The 15,855-nt window shown below is 48.1% G+C and overlaps 2 protein-coding genes across 5 annotated transcripts in view; one reads left to right on the top strand and one right to left on the bottom strand.

The window, feature by feature from the left end:
* Positions 1 to 231: 231 nt before the first annotated feature.
* FNDC11 (fibronectin type III domain containing 11) lies at positions 232 to 1,705 on the top strand. The gene has a single exon (XM_041396102.1). The coding sequence runs from the start codon at positions 737 to 739 to the stop codon at positions 1,703 to 1,705; it is 969 nt and encodes a 322-aa protein (XP_041252036.1). The 5' UTR covers positions 232 to 736.
* Positions 1,706 to 2,410: 705 nt separating this feature from the next.
* Positions 2,411 to 15,855, bottom strand: part of HELZ2 (helicase with zinc finger 2) — a 29,878-nt gene continuing 16,433 nt past the window's right edge. For all 4 annotated transcript variants that reach the window (XM_041396090.1, XM_041396091.1, XM_041396089.1 and 1 more), the window contains 12 exons: positions 11,845 to 15,355; positions 10,940 to 11,025; positions 10,463 to 10,594; positions 10,053 to 10,220; positions 9,694 to 9,835; positions 9,106 to 9,222; positions 8,490 to 8,682; positions 7,569 to 7,703; positions 7,116 to 7,334; positions 6,699 to 6,855; positions 6,026 to 6,193; positions 2,411 to 5,561 (listed from right to left, as the gene is read on the bottom strand). In XM_041396090.1, coding sequence (XP_041252024.1) covers positions 5,437 to 5,561; positions 6,026 to 6,193; positions 6,699 to 6,855; positions 7,116 to 7,334; positions 7,569 to 7,703; positions 8,490 to 8,682; positions 9,106 to 9,222; positions 9,694 to 9,835; positions 10,053 to 10,220; positions 10,463 to 10,594; positions 10,940 to 11,025; positions 11,845 to 15,355 — 5,153 coding nt within the window. In that variant the 3' untranslated portion in view covers positions 2,411 to 5,436. The remainder of the gene's footprint in view (positions 5,562 to 6,025; positions 6,194 to 6,698; positions 6,856 to 7,115; positions 7,335 to 7,568; positions 7,704 to 8,489; positions 8,683 to 9,105; positions 9,223 to 9,693; positions 9,836 to 10,052; positions 10,221 to 10,462; positions 10,595 to 10,939; positions 11,026 to 11,844; positions 15,356 to 15,855) is intronic.

Here is a 15,855-nt window from a genome sequence, read left to right as displayed (position 1 = left end):
TTGCAGAAAATTCAAGTAGACCTTATGGTCTGATATGATTCAAACTAAACCCAAAGATAGGGAAAGCAGCACATCACAGAAAACAGTGTCAAGTTATGACTGTCAATCCACTGGTGAAGGTAGAAGCACAAGGAAAATGCTGTCATTCCTCTTGGAAGCTGTCGTGAGGTGGCACTCGGTGGATTCTGTTGTTCTGCCTGCTGCATTCCAGCTCGTGTGGGGGCAGAGGGTTAATTTGAATCACCAATGTGATTATGTAGCTGTAGGAACTGGCTGAGAAGATGGGCCTCAAACCTCAACAGCCTGGCAGATTACAAAGAGAGAAAAATAGGCATCTCTAGAGAGGCAGAAGAATGGAAAGAAATTGCTTACAGGAGTACAAAGACAGCTAATTAGAATAAAACAAGATAATAAGATAGGGAGAAATTTTGGCAGAGTGTATCAGAGAATAGTTCCTGTCAGTGAATCTATTAAGCAGAGGTAGAACCTCTCAAGGGCAGGTAGAGGGAGACCAGTTGGAACACGTGTAAGTAGAGGATATAAAACATTAGACACCAGACAAGTATAAAAGAAAATTCCTCTGGAACTACATCTAGTCTGACAGTTCTTTATAAGCTAAGCTTTAATTAAGAGAGAAGAGTCATAGCCATTATTGTACTCCCTTCACATCTGCTTTTCCTTTGGTTCTTAATGTTATGATTGTTGCTTTCCTATACAGCACCCAAGCTTTGGAAACATGGCTAAGGTTTTGCACGAGACTGAAACCACTCCGGACAGTACCCCACCCAGAGAAGAACAGGACGACAATGCCAGCATGAAGCAGTACCTGAGAAACAAAAACCTTGTTCTGGATTTCCTGCGCTCTGACCTGAACCCACACCACCTCCAGTACCACTGGAACAAAGTTCATCTTCTGAAGAAGTGTTACTTTTACTTGAAGTTTGAGCCCAGACACGTGTGCGTGAGAGACCAGAACAATATGATGATTTTTGCTGACATCTTGCAAATAGCAAACCCCTGCCAACTCCAGAAGATCAAGAAGGTGGGGAAAAAACAGACTGAAATCCAGCTGGCACTTTTAACTGAGCTGTTGGAACAGCTGGAACAAGGTCGGGAGGAGCTGAGCCGTTACGTACAGATCTGTGACGTAGAAGCTTTCCTCTCCCAGTGGGACTTGAATATAAAGAGAGTGCTCAAGCTCTCCATGTTTTTCAATAAGCTCATTTCCTTGGAAGAGCCAAGGAAGCTGCATGTCAAGCACAGTTTGGTGTCACAGATACATCTCGGAGGTGCTCTACACCCTCCCATTACTTTTTCCCTCTACACCAAGAAGCCGCCGATTTTTGATCGGATAGAGTCGTTCGCGTGCCAGACCTGGGCCCAGCTCAAGTGGTTCACTGAAAGTCAGGAGTCACACCTGGAACGATGGCAGCTGGAGATCAAGCTGGTGACAGATGACAGTCAGACAGAACCAGGATACGGCCGGACCCAGGAAGTCATCTCCAACCCGTGTGTAATCAACCACCTGCTGCCTGGCAGGTTGTATGAGTTCAAAGTGAGGAGATCCGACACTCACACGCTCGTCTACTCGCAGTGGCACGACTGCATTATATTGAAGACAAAAACTCACCCTGCTGAAGACGCCAAGGAAGCCCCCAACCGCAGCCTGATGAGGCGGCTCACAAGACCGACTCCCTCAGTTTAATGGTTTAATGAAAAAGATGAATAAGAGTAATTAAAAATAAATTGTTTAAACAGTTTGCTTTAAATCAAACTTGTTCTGTTTTCAACAGCGATTGTACAGGGGCCTTCCCAAAATCTCTCCAGGTTAGCAGTAACCCATTTGAAATTTCTCGCAAAAAACGTCTTTAGGCAGCATTTGGGACTCAACAGTTTTGTCCCACTGCCAGAGGCAATGGTGGGAGCAGCCAGAACCAGGAAATCTTGCAGGACACCTCTGAAGCAGAGCACAAGAGACAGAAGCATCTCTACCATCCAGTGCTTTCCATCCACTGAAGGATGCTCAGTGTCAGCTTCTTCCAATGATGTTTTGGATTTGTATTGTCCTTCCTCCAAAATAGCTGAAATGAACTCTTAAGCTCTTCAAATCACCCACCCAGACTTACGTCCATCACTGGTTTCTTGCACCCTCTACACCCTGTGCCATATAGATACCTAAGCATGACTTCACCCTCTATATTGCAGGAAAAGATCACTTTAATAAAAAAAAAAAAAAAAAAAAAAAAAAAAAAAAACACCAACCAAAACCCAGCAATAAATCCCCAAGCCTCCCAACAAAAAGGGAAGGGTAATACATCAATATGTAAAAAATTATTTTCTGCCAAAAACCTGCAGTTAATGTTAATTTTCTTTTTTACCATTTCATTCAGTCCAAACAGAGCTGTCCCCACACAGATTCTAATCAAACCATCACATAAACAGACCTTTTAGTAATAAAATTTATTATTTAAATAAATTCAAATAATTTTTACAATTATGGCTTAAATATCAAAAAAGGAATGTTGAGATTCATTCTTATGAACAGTCAAAGCAGATAAAAATATTGGTATCCAAAAGGTCATTTGAGGTTTGCTGCGAGTCACAGACATACAAAAGATAAAAACCTGCTCCATTTCAAGTTCCTTAATTCAGACTTCATGACACTTGACATTTCATTTCTATTTTTAAAAACCCCACCGATTTATTGCAGTAAATTGATTGTCCTACACAGATCTGTCCAAATCCTCAAAAACAGTCCAGCCTGCCTGATGCTGGGCTCACCAGTGCTGCCTGCACAGGTTCCCCTTGTTCAATTTGTGCTCAAGCTCTAGCTAGTGCCGAGGAAATTAAGTTAATGCTGTTGGATGAACTGACATTTGTGTCCTGCAGCCATGTGCTTTTGTCTTTGAGTGTGGAGAACACAGAGCCTGTGACTGGACAGATGCCCTGGGCACCACGCTGCCAGGGTGTTCCTACTGGGATTACCAAAAATTTGGTATTTTAAGAATATTGCTCGAACATAAAATTCTTCCAAAAGTAAATTCAAAACTCTGCATGCAAATGAAACCAGACTAATTTGAACTTTTTTTCCTCTATTGATTTCTATGATTCATTCCATAAGCATAAGGACAAGAACATGATACTCAGCTACAGTCTATAAAAAGTTTAATTGCACTTTCTGCTATCCCTGACTATTGCATGACCAGCTCTCCAGGAACCTGCTGACAGCACCAGCAGCCCGAGGGCCCAGCCTGGCTGTAACTGCTGCTTGGGTGCATTTCCTAATCACCAGTTATAAAATACATCCTCAGAGGAAAAAAAAAATAACATGTATATTGACTTGCAACACAGACCTCTATGGAGTAGAAATAAACATTTTTTTCCCACTAAGGACAAAGGGAGTTTCTTTATGAGGACTCTCTCTTTGCCAAACCCCCTTCAAGAGCACTGACTGAGCCACTACAATCAGGGGTGAGTCTCCTTGTTTGTGTTACATGTATGAAATAACCAGCACAAAATCCAGGGGAGAAACTCTTCACTTGAAGGAGATAATGAAAATGAGACCCACTGGTTCGAAAGGAACCAAGGTGGTTTGTTAAATGAAGCTGGCACTATGCTGAAGTAGTTATCCCAACAATTCCAGCATTTTTTGCAATTCTCCATAGCATCTTTGGAGCTAGATGATTTAATTTCCACTGTCCACAGAATGATCCACAGACAATCTTATTTTGGAATTGCAATAATATTTGCTAATCAGGCTGGTGCAGAATCTTTTAAGATCCCACACAGGATGACTTCAAAGAGGAACAATTAATTTGACACCTTACCAGCTTTTACCAAGCATCTTTAGAACCAGCAGGAGATACTTCCTATGGGTTTTTATCCTTCATGGAATTGCTAGCCATATGCCCACTATTATGCTTCAGCAGGACAAGAGCAAGCCTGGGTGTCTTTGGCATATAGCTCAAACCCCCCAAAGGCAGACTGCAGGAAGGTGGATTAAACTAGGAAGAGAACAACACAACCTCTCCATAGGTTCTGGAGGCAAGTCTAACACAGAGTCATGAGAAGAAACACAGAGTTAAATCAAGACTTTTCCAGACACAATGCTTTTCTATTGCCATTCTTCCACATGGGAAAGAGCCACGCTGGATTTCAGTTACAAACAGGACAAAATTCCTCCTGCCATATCGCTGTGACATCACAGGGATCCACACCACAAGGAAAACTTGTGTGATTGCATCTCAGCTCCGTCCCACATGAACACCTAAGGACTGCCAAGTATGTGGTTTGGGGAGAGCTGAGGCAGGCACTTCATACATTCAGAATTGAAATGAGATAAAACACACCCTCCCTCAAAACTGTCATGCTTCCAAAAGCAGCTTCATGATTTTCAGAGGGCACCATTCACCACAATACATCTCTACCAGCCACATGTCACTGGGTGAAAGCAGCCTCTCTGGTGAACCACAGCTTCCAGCTCACAGCAGTTTGGCTACAGAAAATATAAAAATACATTATACACATACACTCCTTCACTGCTCTTAAAAACTCAGGCCATAAGGCTGTGAAACAAATTCACAGAGTTAAAAGTTAATAAATTAAAAGCAGCTTTAAAAAAAGTGGGGTAGGAAACGGAGGGGGGATCAACAGGAGATTTCAAATAAAATTCTGAACAGTTTAAAATGGGCTGACAAATCCCAACGTTTCCTGGTAGGAGAGGTCCCCGCTTTTCATTGCCTTTATGCTGGTGAGGACAATCTCCTTTGTACAAAGAACATGTAAATCTATTTACAAAATCACCTTGGCCTTGCCACTGCGATATTTACACGCTCAGAGAACATAATTTTGGCCAGACAAAGAGTGGTGCATGCATCTCTCATTGCTTTTCTCCTTCACTTAAAAAAAAAAAAAAAAAAAAAAAGTAAAAAGAAGTCTTAAAAATCTCCTGTCCTTGGATTTAAAATGAGAGGCAGTACTCAGAAGCTTTGGTCCTCCATGGCAAACAGCATCTTGCTGCGCTGCTCCGCTGCATGCAGTCGTTCCACCCCGATGAACAGACTGAGCATTTGATCCCCAAAGTGCAACCCTGACAGCTGGAGTAAATATTTGGTCCCCCCAAACTGCAGCTGCAGTAGGATGAGGGTTCTGTTGAGCAACTTACAATTACAAAAATAGTATCACCATCAGTAAAGTCACATGCCCATCATCTATCTCCAATGCCTTTTTGGTTTGCTAGAATTGAAAGCTCCTGCCCAAGATTGCACTGATTAAAAACACCTCAAGATGCTGAAGCAGATGCTGAAGCTGAGTTGTCATGGTGCAGGAAGCTCCCAGATCCCCCGCTGCATTTGGCTCCGTAGGTCATTGAATAATGGAAAGATTTGGTCCTTCCCAAGGCACACGTAATGCAGTTCAGGCAGAGAGGGCCCATCCTCACCGGGAGCAGGCTGGGGTCCTCGTGACACGGATCTCCTGCGCTGTAGTGCAGCTGTTGTGGCGGTAGTAATGCTGGAGCAGTCTCTTCCACAAAGGGTTGCACTCCAGGAGGTACCGGTTCCCTGTGGGCAGCAGGATGGGGACAGCAGGTTAGTGGCTTGAAGAGGCTTGGCTAATACAATTTTTGTCCATAATCTCTAACTAAGGGGGCTGGGTCACTTGCAGGGACATATCTGAAATCCCAGCTCCCTTTTCCATGCTGTCATATCTGTGAGCAGCTTCCCTGCACATCACAGCCTACACCTTCGTGATTAGGAGCAAAATGAGCAGCCAGATTTTTGTTAGGACAGAGTTCTAGCATGAAAGTAACAGAAACAACGTGGTCCAAAACTATAAAGAAAAACTATACTTGCTGTATTCAAGCTGTGAATGAACCCTGCTTTGCCCAGATTCCCCAGTTTCAAAACCCCAGACTAAAGGACAGAAGAATAAAGCATGATCACTGATTGTACTAGTTTGAATCTCCATCCCTTTATCCAGGAATCCTAGTCCCCTGAAGGCTTGTGCATGGTCCAAGGATACCAACCTATGATGCAGAGTCCTTCCTGAGCTCGTGTGATGGCAACATTGACCTGGTTTGGGTCGGTAATAAACCCCAGGTATTTCTTCTGCCAGCTCTTTGTGGGCTTCCTATCAATCTCAGACCGGGGACAGGAGCGTACAGTTGACAGGATCACATATTTCCATTCACTTCCTAGAAAGTGGAAACAAACCAGATTTTCTTAGAAGGAAGCATCTGGCCATTTCTCTACCCCACAAGACACTCATTTCTCTACTGCCACCCTCTGGATTTCTCCAGCTTTGGAGGCCTTTGGACTCCTGATCATTGCTTTCCAAAGAGAACAAATGTATTCTGGCAGTTCTCTAACACCCTTCTCAGATACAGAAGCATAGAATCACAGAATAGTTTTGTTAGGAATGGACATTCTGTATTCCAACTTCCCTGACATGAGCAGGGAACCTTTCACTAGAAATCTTCCACTAGAGATCCTTCACCTTCCTGCCTTCAGCAGCCTCACCCTGCCCAAGCACTCCAGAGGCTTTCAAAGGATTTACTATAATCACAAATCACCCAGAAATCTGGTCTTCCACGGCTGCAATGACCCTGGGGTAGGGTTTGCTCGAAGATTGTATCTGTGAGCAGCTCCTGAGGAAGGCAGGAGGGGACAGACCCAACCCTCCCGCTCCTGTCCGCTCACCTTGACTCTTCATGATGGTGCAGACGGTCACCCCTCGGATGCCCTCCCTCTGTAGGCTCTTGTTGATCTCGGACACCTGGGCGCTGTAGGGGCTCAGGATGGCGATGCTGTCCGGCCGGATGGTGTCACCTAGTGTCAGCTGCTTGGCTATCCTCACCTGGAGAGACCAGCGTCCTGCTCACCTGCGAGCGGGGCCGGAGGAACAGCCCCCAGCACCCCTGCCCAGGCCACCCATGGCACCTGCCTTGCAGTCACGTTGCCCTGCACCTGCCGCTGCTCAGCGGCGTCCTGGTGTGCTCCAGACCCGGGAGGCACCAGGCAGACACTGCTGATCTTTATATCTTTATCATCCCTCCACAATTCCAGCACAACACCCTCCCTTCTGCATCCCCAGCAATTCCCCAGGCCCCTACTCACTGCCTGTGCCACTTCCTCCATGTTGGCTTTGGAGTTCTCGTTTCCTTCCTCAGTAGAAATCATGAGGGAGTGCTCCTTCCCTTCCACGTGCCCGAAGATGATGGGGCAGCAGTTGTTATCTCTGTGGTGAAGCACACTGCGTTTCCGAACAAGCTGAGGACATGTTCTCAGGCGCCTTTCATAGAACTCCTGCGATGGGAACTCGCAAATGCTCTCGTGCTGGCAGAGAAAAGGAGGGAAACTGAGGTGAACAAAACCCAATGAACTTCTCAGCCTGCAGCATCTTTCTGGGCAGGCTTCAGCACAATGCCATTCTGCTGGTGCTGGCACTGGCGTATTCCTAGATATAATCCTGTGTCTAGGAAGGGGAAGCACTAATGGAGACTATCTGATGCTTAAGGCAAGCCTAGATTTTCTGTGAGGGAGAGAAGCCAATCCACTGGAGGGCCTCACCATGCGGTACTGTGTGTCCAGCATCCACGCCTGCTCCTGGTAGCGCTCAAAGAGAGACGTCTCCATGCCAAGAGTCTTGCAGACATCATTGTTAACCACCGGCCGCAGCTGTTTGTGATCCCCCAGCAAAACAACCTGGAAGGAAGAGCAGACACCTCAGCTGCAAGGTGGAGGCACTGCAAAGGCCATCAGCTCTTTGAAAGGCTGTTTGCACACAGATATCTGGTGCTACTTATTTATGTTACACTTACAGCACCCTCAGCCAAAGACCACATTGGACATGACATAAAGATCCTGTCCTAGATAACGTTTCCATCTGATGGGAGGAACACAAAGAACCATAGAATTCTAGAGTCACAGAATAGTTTGGGTTGGAAGGAACCTTAAAGCTCATCTTGTTCCAACCCCCTGCCATGGGCAGGGACACCTTCCACTATCCCAGGTTGCCCCAAGTCCTGTCCAACCCGGTCTTGAACATTTACAAGGATGGGGTAGCCACAGCTTCTCTGGCCAACCTGTGCCAGAGCCTCACCATCCTCACAGGGAAGAATTTTTTCCTAATATCCAATCTAATTCTGCCCTCTGTCAGAGTGAAGCCACTCCTCCTTGTCCTGTCACTCCATGCCCTTGTCCAAGGTCCCTCTCCATTGTTCTTGGAGCCCCTTTAGGCACTGTAAGGGGTTCTAAGGTGTCCCTGGACCCTTCTCAGGTTGAACAGCTACACTGTGTCTATGCTTCTTGTCATGTTAATACTTTTTACCCGGGCCAGAATATTTTTTTGGTGGCAGCAATACCCACCCCATAAAGAAGCACAAACCTTAAAACTCTAACAGGTCTCGTAAGAGCAGTGTGATCAGGGATGGAGAAGATTTGAGAGCCCTGAGCAGCTGTCCCAGAGACATGTCTTTGGCAGGGACATACCTTCTCAGCACGGCGGTGACAGACCAAGGGGATGAGGGTCTCGGGCTCTGTGGACATGGCACACTCATCGATGATTATCTGCTTGACATTGAGGCTCTCCAGGGCGCTGGCAGACGAGACAGAGCAGGTGCACAGGATGACATCGTGACACGCCAGCTGATACGAACGACCTTGTGTCAACCAACCTTTGTACCTAGTGTTGATGCAGAAAACACCCGTTATACATAAGGGAAACACCTCCACATTCCTCACGTGGGAATCAGGCAGAGGCTGTGCTTTCCCAAATGATTATGGCTTCACCTCCCTCCCCAGGATGAGCTGGTGTTCCCAGAAAAGGGCTTTGGATAGATACTGTAGGAAATGTACTTTGTCCTGAACTCAGCAGGGCAGGGGGTCCAGGTGAAGCATTCAAGGGTCACAGAGGCAGAACTGGAATTTTGGTCCAGGTGGACAACAGCACCAGTGCAAAAGTGATTCTGAGGCTCTGTGCTGTACCTGTAACCTCGAGCTCATCACTTTTTATCACTATTCTGAACACACAGTTTATTAAACTGTGCCTCAGAGGTGGCACACAGCCAAAGTCAGCCATCTCTCACCAGGGTCTCTTCCTACTCACTCCTTTGTTTCTGCTTCTGTGATCTCCTCTCCGTTCCTCACCCGAGCGTCAAAGTGACAGATCCTCTGCCAGAAGGGGCTGGGTGCCCGCCGGATGCGATGATGCAGGATTATTTCACTGAATAAAGAGTCAATATATAAATATTTTCCCTCAACACTGAGACCTGAGTAATTTCTTCTACAGTGAAGCAGACCACACCACCTGCCTACATGGAGAAACCCCATTAGCTAAAAAACTCACAGCCAAACCTTCCCATCTTTGTAGACCAAATAATTCAACCTCAAGGACATAAAATACAACTGCTTCCCTTTAGCAGCTGCAAGCAGGAACGAAGTCAGAAATGTTCAGGGATGTTCCAGAGGGAGATGAAAACATCTAGAGACTTTTCAACAACCTGGTTTTCCTGACTAGGTGCCACGTTGGAGTGTACACATTCACTTGAAAAAATTAATTACGAATTAATTAGAAAGCAAGTTAATTATGCTGCTCTGCAGTGGTGGAATGAAACTATTTGCTGTGGTTTGTTCATTGATGCAGAAGCCACCTCTCCCCAGCACCCTAGGAGCCTGCAGGGCCATGCTGTCCTACCTGAGCTCACGTTTTGGCTTTGCATCCCGTAGGGATTTACGGGAGATGTTCCGGTTGCTCCCCGGGTATGGGAATTCCATCGTCTCAATGGCCTCCCCATAAACCCTCAGTGGTTTCAGCTTCTTCATCTTCAGCAGCATCTCTGGAGAAGGAGGGCAGGTGTGCTCAGACAGCACCAGGCACTGGTGGTGCTCAGGCCTGTCTCTCCCTGTCCCTCTCTCATCATCCCATCTCCACTGGTCCTCGCCCTGCAGTGCAGGGTTTCTGTAAGGACCAGCCCCACTTTCAGCCCCTCCACACCATGTGTTCTCCCTCCCACCAGTACAAGCCACTTCAGGGGCTTAGAAGATGATAGTTACCAGCAACAACATCAACAGATTTGTTGGATGGGCCACAGTACAAGATGCACTTTCTCTTCTTGTCCTTTTCATCTTCCAAGCATGGTGTTTTGTCCTTCTCAACACTCTCCTCATTCAGTTTATGGAACCAGTAGACAATGTGAGTTCCAACAACAGTCTTCCCTGTGCCTAGAAAAAAAAAGGAATTTGCTGAGAACATTTTAACCACAACACTCGTGCTCTGGATCAGCACCCATAATAAATAATCAAGAATAATCAAAATAAAATCAAGAATGGAGGGGACTGCCTTGCACAGCTGTGGGTGATGCCAACCCATGCTCCCTTCTCCTGGCTCACCAAGGGTCCAATGGAAAGCAGCAGATCACCTCTCATTCATACCACAGCAGGTGTATTCTGCTGTCCCCCCTTACCTGGTGGGCCTTGGATGAGCATGAAGGATTCTTTTAGAGCATTCAGAACAGCCTGGTTCTGACTCTTGTTAAGTTTCCAGTTGCTGCCAGGGATATCAAAGGATTTTTGCTGCAGGATTCTGGATGTCATGACTGTTACAGCAAAGAGCCAAGAAAACAAATTTAAAGAAGGTTACTGAGGGCAGCACAGAAGTGATCCAGTAAGAGGGTGCAGCAGGTATCTAGTGATGGTGGTCCATTACAAGACCACCTAGAAATAATCCCTGTCCCATGCCAAGATACTCAGCCCATGAACCATCTCTGTGAGTCCTGGGGATGACAATCTCAGCCATGCCAGCCACTAGCAGGGCACCCCAAATTACATAGCAGCATCACCCCTATCACCCCTGTGGGCAAGGGCCCACAGAAACTGCCAGGGCACCTGCCTGGCCAGAAGTAAGTAGCCACAAGATAAGAAAGGTTAATATTAACACTTACATTTTTGAGGAGGTTCGTGGCCAAGGGCGATACTTTTAGCAAGGTCAGAGGCATACTTGAGCTTCCAAAGTGCTTTTTCTTTCCGTCTGACAGATAAGGAAAAATAGGAATGAATGGAATGTAGTAAAAAAATAGCAAAAGTTGTAATACAGCTTTGCTTAACTGCCTTACTTATTCTTCCTTTCTGCTTTGTTGTTGCATTAACTCCTTCCATAAAGAACTTAAACCACAAATAACATATACATATTCTGGTCCTCTGCATCTGGGACCATTTCTCAACTGACTGAAGAGCAGAGCCTACAAAGCTGTTGAGAGCAAGGAGCACAACTCCTGTCCCAAGTCTGTTTTGTTATGGCCCACGCGCTTTTACTGGATTAGCTTCCAATGTTTCCTAAAATTCACTATGCAAAAGGAAGCACATTCTGCCCTGAGAATGCTACAGCACTGGGGGTGCATAGCAGCCTATACTGTGTATGAGGAAGGGCAAACTAGAAGGGCTCTGATTTAAAAAGAGCAGAACTTGCTTTGCAGCAACAACAAAGGGGAATGAATTGGAAAACTCTCCCACTAAGCAAATCCCACCCTAGGGCTCCACTTGACCTTTTACAACACCTATTGCAGCAAGCCAGTAATATAAGAAGCAGGTGCTCAGGGAAATTTCACCACCTTCCCCTATCTCCCCGTTCTCAGGGACAACCAGAAGAGCATGAGACTCTCTGGAAAACAGAGCTGAGGTGTGCTGCCACATCCCCAAAGACCCACAGCCCGACAGTTGGGCTGCTCAGAGCAGGGATAAGAGCAGGTTTTTCAGGGGATCAGCCACAGCAGTGAGGAAAGCTCCTGGGGTGCAGCAGAGGGTCCTGTGGGAAGCCAGTTAACCAGAGCACACTGCTGAGCCCACTTACATGTCTGGCAGCATCTTTGGAATGAGCTCCACTGTAAACCTCGCAGAATCCTGTGAGATCTCCACAGGGATGGTCTCCATAGACATATAGTGGATGTAAAAATTCATAGTCTGATGACCAGACCTGTCCGACTTCTCATCATCGTTGAACTCCTCCGTGACCCCGTGAGCCACCCAGGTGTAAGTATTGGGATCAACCACAAGTTTGTTCTCTGATTTGCCATTGTCAAGCAAAGACAGGTTCTGGAGGCCATGGCTAAGGCATTCCTCATCATTTTGAGGGCTCTTGGGAAGCTTGAGCCCACCTAAACGAATGCACAGATAACAATGGAAGAAGTCCACTTCAATGGAGCAGTCCTCCAACCACTTCTTGTTCAGCACAAAGCTCCCTTGCAGCTGTCCTTTGCTTGTCCTTTGCTTTGCCCACTTTATTTTAATATCATGGAGGACAATTGAGTCATTCTCAGCCACGGCACATGACGCAGACTCCATGGCACTCATGGGCACCCACACCTTGTTGAACTCCGTCGTGTTCTTGTACTTGTGCTTGGACTGCAGCGTGGCGTAGGCCGAGAAGCAGTCGATTGGCTTCTCCATGTGCTGCAGGCAGACCTCAAACCCCGGTGTCACACACCACAGCTGCACGAAGGGCACCAGGAAGCCGCGGCTGACATCGGTGGTGAGCTGGAACCACAGCGCGTCACCGGCGCTCAGCTCCAGGGACAGCTCCATGTAGTGGGAGCAGGAGCTCTTCCGCACCCAGCCTATGTGCCGGTGGTACAGCTCCTTGCTCTGCTGCAGGAGGGATGCAGCCCTGTCAAACTCCTCGTTCCTGATGGCTGTCAGCACCTCCTGCCATGTCTGGGTGCGGAGGAGGGTGACACTCTTGTCACACAGGGGTCCTTCCCGCAGGCTCTGCTCCTTTGTCTCTGCAGAGTACATCCTCCTCTTCCAGGTCAGCCTGATGCTGTTCCGCTGCTGGATGAACACAGGCTGCTCTATCAGCTGAAGAGACCTGTAGCTAATTCTCTGTGGATCTGGAAGACTCTCCATGTTCAGGGGAAACAGGGCTTTAAAAAACCTGCTCATCTCTTCGATATCCACCACAAAGGCAATCTTCTGCAGGACTTGGTCCTTCAGCTGGCTGGCCATCTGCAGGGAGTGGGCTCTCTTCTCATACGTCATTGCCTGGCTATTCTTCCTGTTGAAGTCATGACAGAGAAACTCAATGTCGTCTGTGGAATAGATGAGGGGCTTCTTGTGGAGCACAGAGTGAAGGTGCCGCTGCACCACGACATCCACATAGCGGCGGATGGGAGAGGAGGCCCAGGTGTAGGAGTCAACGTGCAGGGAATAATGGCCTGCCTTTGACTGCACAGTGGAGTTGGAGCGACAGAAGTAGGAGCGGCTGAGCAGTCTCCTGAACTCCAGGGCCACAGGGGCCAGCTTTGGGTGGATGTCATCAGTGACTACGAGGTCAAGCATCTTCTGGAAGTCACAGGCCTTAGCAGCTGACTGCAGGTGCTCCCAGATGGGGCCCAGAAGACTGAACTCCACATTTTTAGGGCAGTCTTGGCCAGGAGGTATTTCTCCCAGGTGATGCAAGAGATGAATGGACAAAGGAATGATGTGGCTGTACTTGTTTTTCATGTGGGACAGCTGTTGAAGACTTGGCTCACACTGACACCGGAGAGGAGTGACATTTCTGGTCACCTCCTGGTTGGTGAGGAACTCGGCCACAAAACTATTGAACATGATCATTAACTCCTCTATCATCTGATGGGACCCCCTGTTACCTGGGGAACTTTCCTCATCCAGCCGGTCATAGAAACAGTCCTCCTGTAGCCGAAACTTCCGATGGATCCTGGAGAAGTGATAAGCCACAGCGATGCAGTCCTCCAGGGTATCAAAACGAAGGGCCTTCGCTGCTCCCCTGTAGCAGTTCTTAATGCAGAGCTCTGCCTCTTCGTAGGACAGCTGTCTGTCCGAGCGGATCACGGAGATGGTGAAGATTCCCTTTAACATCTGATCAGTCTCCTTCTCTACGGTGACAAACAAGGAGATCACCCGTCGATCCTTCTGTGGCAGGAGGCTGCAGACATCTTGGCTGATTTTGGGTGGGAACATGCACAGAGGCTCCTGCTTGGGAGCATAGAAGGTGACACCCCTCTTCTTCGCTTCCAGGTCCAAGGCACTGCCTTTGGGAATTATGCCAGCCACATCTGCAATGTGGATCCCAATCTCATAGTGACGCCCAAGATCCCTGACGCTGATGGCATCATCCAAATCCCTGGCACCTTGGGGGTCAATTGTGAAGGTCATGTAATTCCGACAGTCCTTCCGAGTTTCCTTGGTGAGGTTTATGTTGCTGTTGGAGGTGTATTTGGCTGACTCTCTGGTGACAGCAGCTGGGTATTTGTTCTCCAAACCATACTCCAAGGCGAGGATCTTTAAGCCTTCTTCCAAAGTCAGTGCTGCCTGCAGGATCTCTGTTATTACCCCCAAAGGGTAGTAAAACCCTTCCCTCCAGGAGATGACCTGGACACAGAAGAACTGGCACCTCCTTGTCTCCTGGCTGATCTTCTCACAGCTGACCACTCTGTACTTCCCATTGACAAGCCTGCGGATGGGGATGACATTGGGCTTCTCCTTCAGCCCTGGGACGAATATTTTGGTGACAGTGGGATCGATGGGTATCATCACACGGGGATCAAACTCATCCATCATGCAGATGAAGGTCCGTTCTCTCTCGGCGCGCTTCAGGATGCCCACCACCCTCCCCTGTGGGCGGTGGCTGCTGCTGTCACCTGTGCTGTTCTGCAGGATTTCCACTAGCACCTCGTCCCCAGTGAAGGCTGTCCCACAGTTAACTCTGCCTTTGATCTGGATGTTCATGGCAGGGGAGTCATTGAGGGTGAAGGCAGAAGCTCTGTCAAATGCCTCCTTGATCAGCTCACACCTCTTGTACATTTGGGGGTGCATATGCAGGTACTGCTGCATCATCTGAGAAGAGAAGCTGACATACTCCCACTTGTCTTTCCACTGGTTTGAAGCCTCGGCCTTCACATTCAGCAGCCCTTCATCAGATACTGTCACCATCAAGTTCTTGCTCTCATCTAAGAGCTCCTGGAGGATGGGATCATCTGGATTCATGCTCTCACCCTCAGAGCTCGAGGAGTCTGTGTCGCTGTCCTCCTCATCCCCCTCCACGCTCCTGCTCCAGCTCTCCTTGTCACACGCAGCCTGTTTGATCTGAGCCATTGTCAGGCTCTCCGGGAAAATGCTCCCCTTGTCGATGCACTGCTGGATGAACCGTTTCCACACCTTGCTGCACTGGCCATGGGAGCACAAGGCCACGGCGTCCCCCACCACAACCACCAGTGACTGAGCCCGGGTCATGATGGTGTTGAGCACTCTGGCCTCGTTGAAGAACTCAAGGTGGTGGGAGGCTGAGACGCGCAGGCTCTCGCTGGTGTGGACCGTGCTGATGATTATGACCCGAAACTCACGCCCTGCACCAGAGGGGACAAGGGAAAAGTCACTCACGAGAACCCAGCAGGGAATACCAGGCCTGGCTGCCACCTGTCTACACTGTGTCACATGGCCATGGACTGATGTCACCCCGCTTGGCTGAAACATGGGGGTCACCTGACGTGAGTAAAGCAGCTCTTGGGGATCGTGAGACCCTCTGTGCATGAACCAGGATGGACATCACACGGCACCACCACTCACACACCAGGGAGGAAAGACAGCTTGGAGGTGGGATAAGGCAGAGCACTGCACCAGTGCAGCCACAAGCACCCACGGAGTAGCCCAGCATGCCCAGTGCCACCAGCAGCCCCTCCTTGCAAACATGGGTAGAGTTTGCTGTGAATATCAAATTCCCTGAGGAACTGAGGTTCTTGCAGGAACAAGAGCAGTGATCATTTGCAAGGATCCCTCTCCGCTCAGGAAGAGCTCTGCGAATCACAAAACAAATAACCAACAAGAGGCACCCTAGTGATGCCAGAGC

The sequence above is a fragment of the Onychostruthus taczanowskii genome, unplaced genomic scaffold, assembly GCF_017590055.1.
Source record: "Onychostruthus taczanowskii isolate IOZ18803 unplaced genomic scaffold, ASM1759005v1 scaffold126, whole genome shotgun sequence".
NCBI lineage: Eukaryota > Metazoa > Chordata > Aves > Passeriformes > Passeridae > Onychostruthus > Onychostruthus taczanowskii.
Note: the sequence above shows the minus strand (reverse complement) of the source record. Positions and strands in the feature narration are given on the sequence as shown.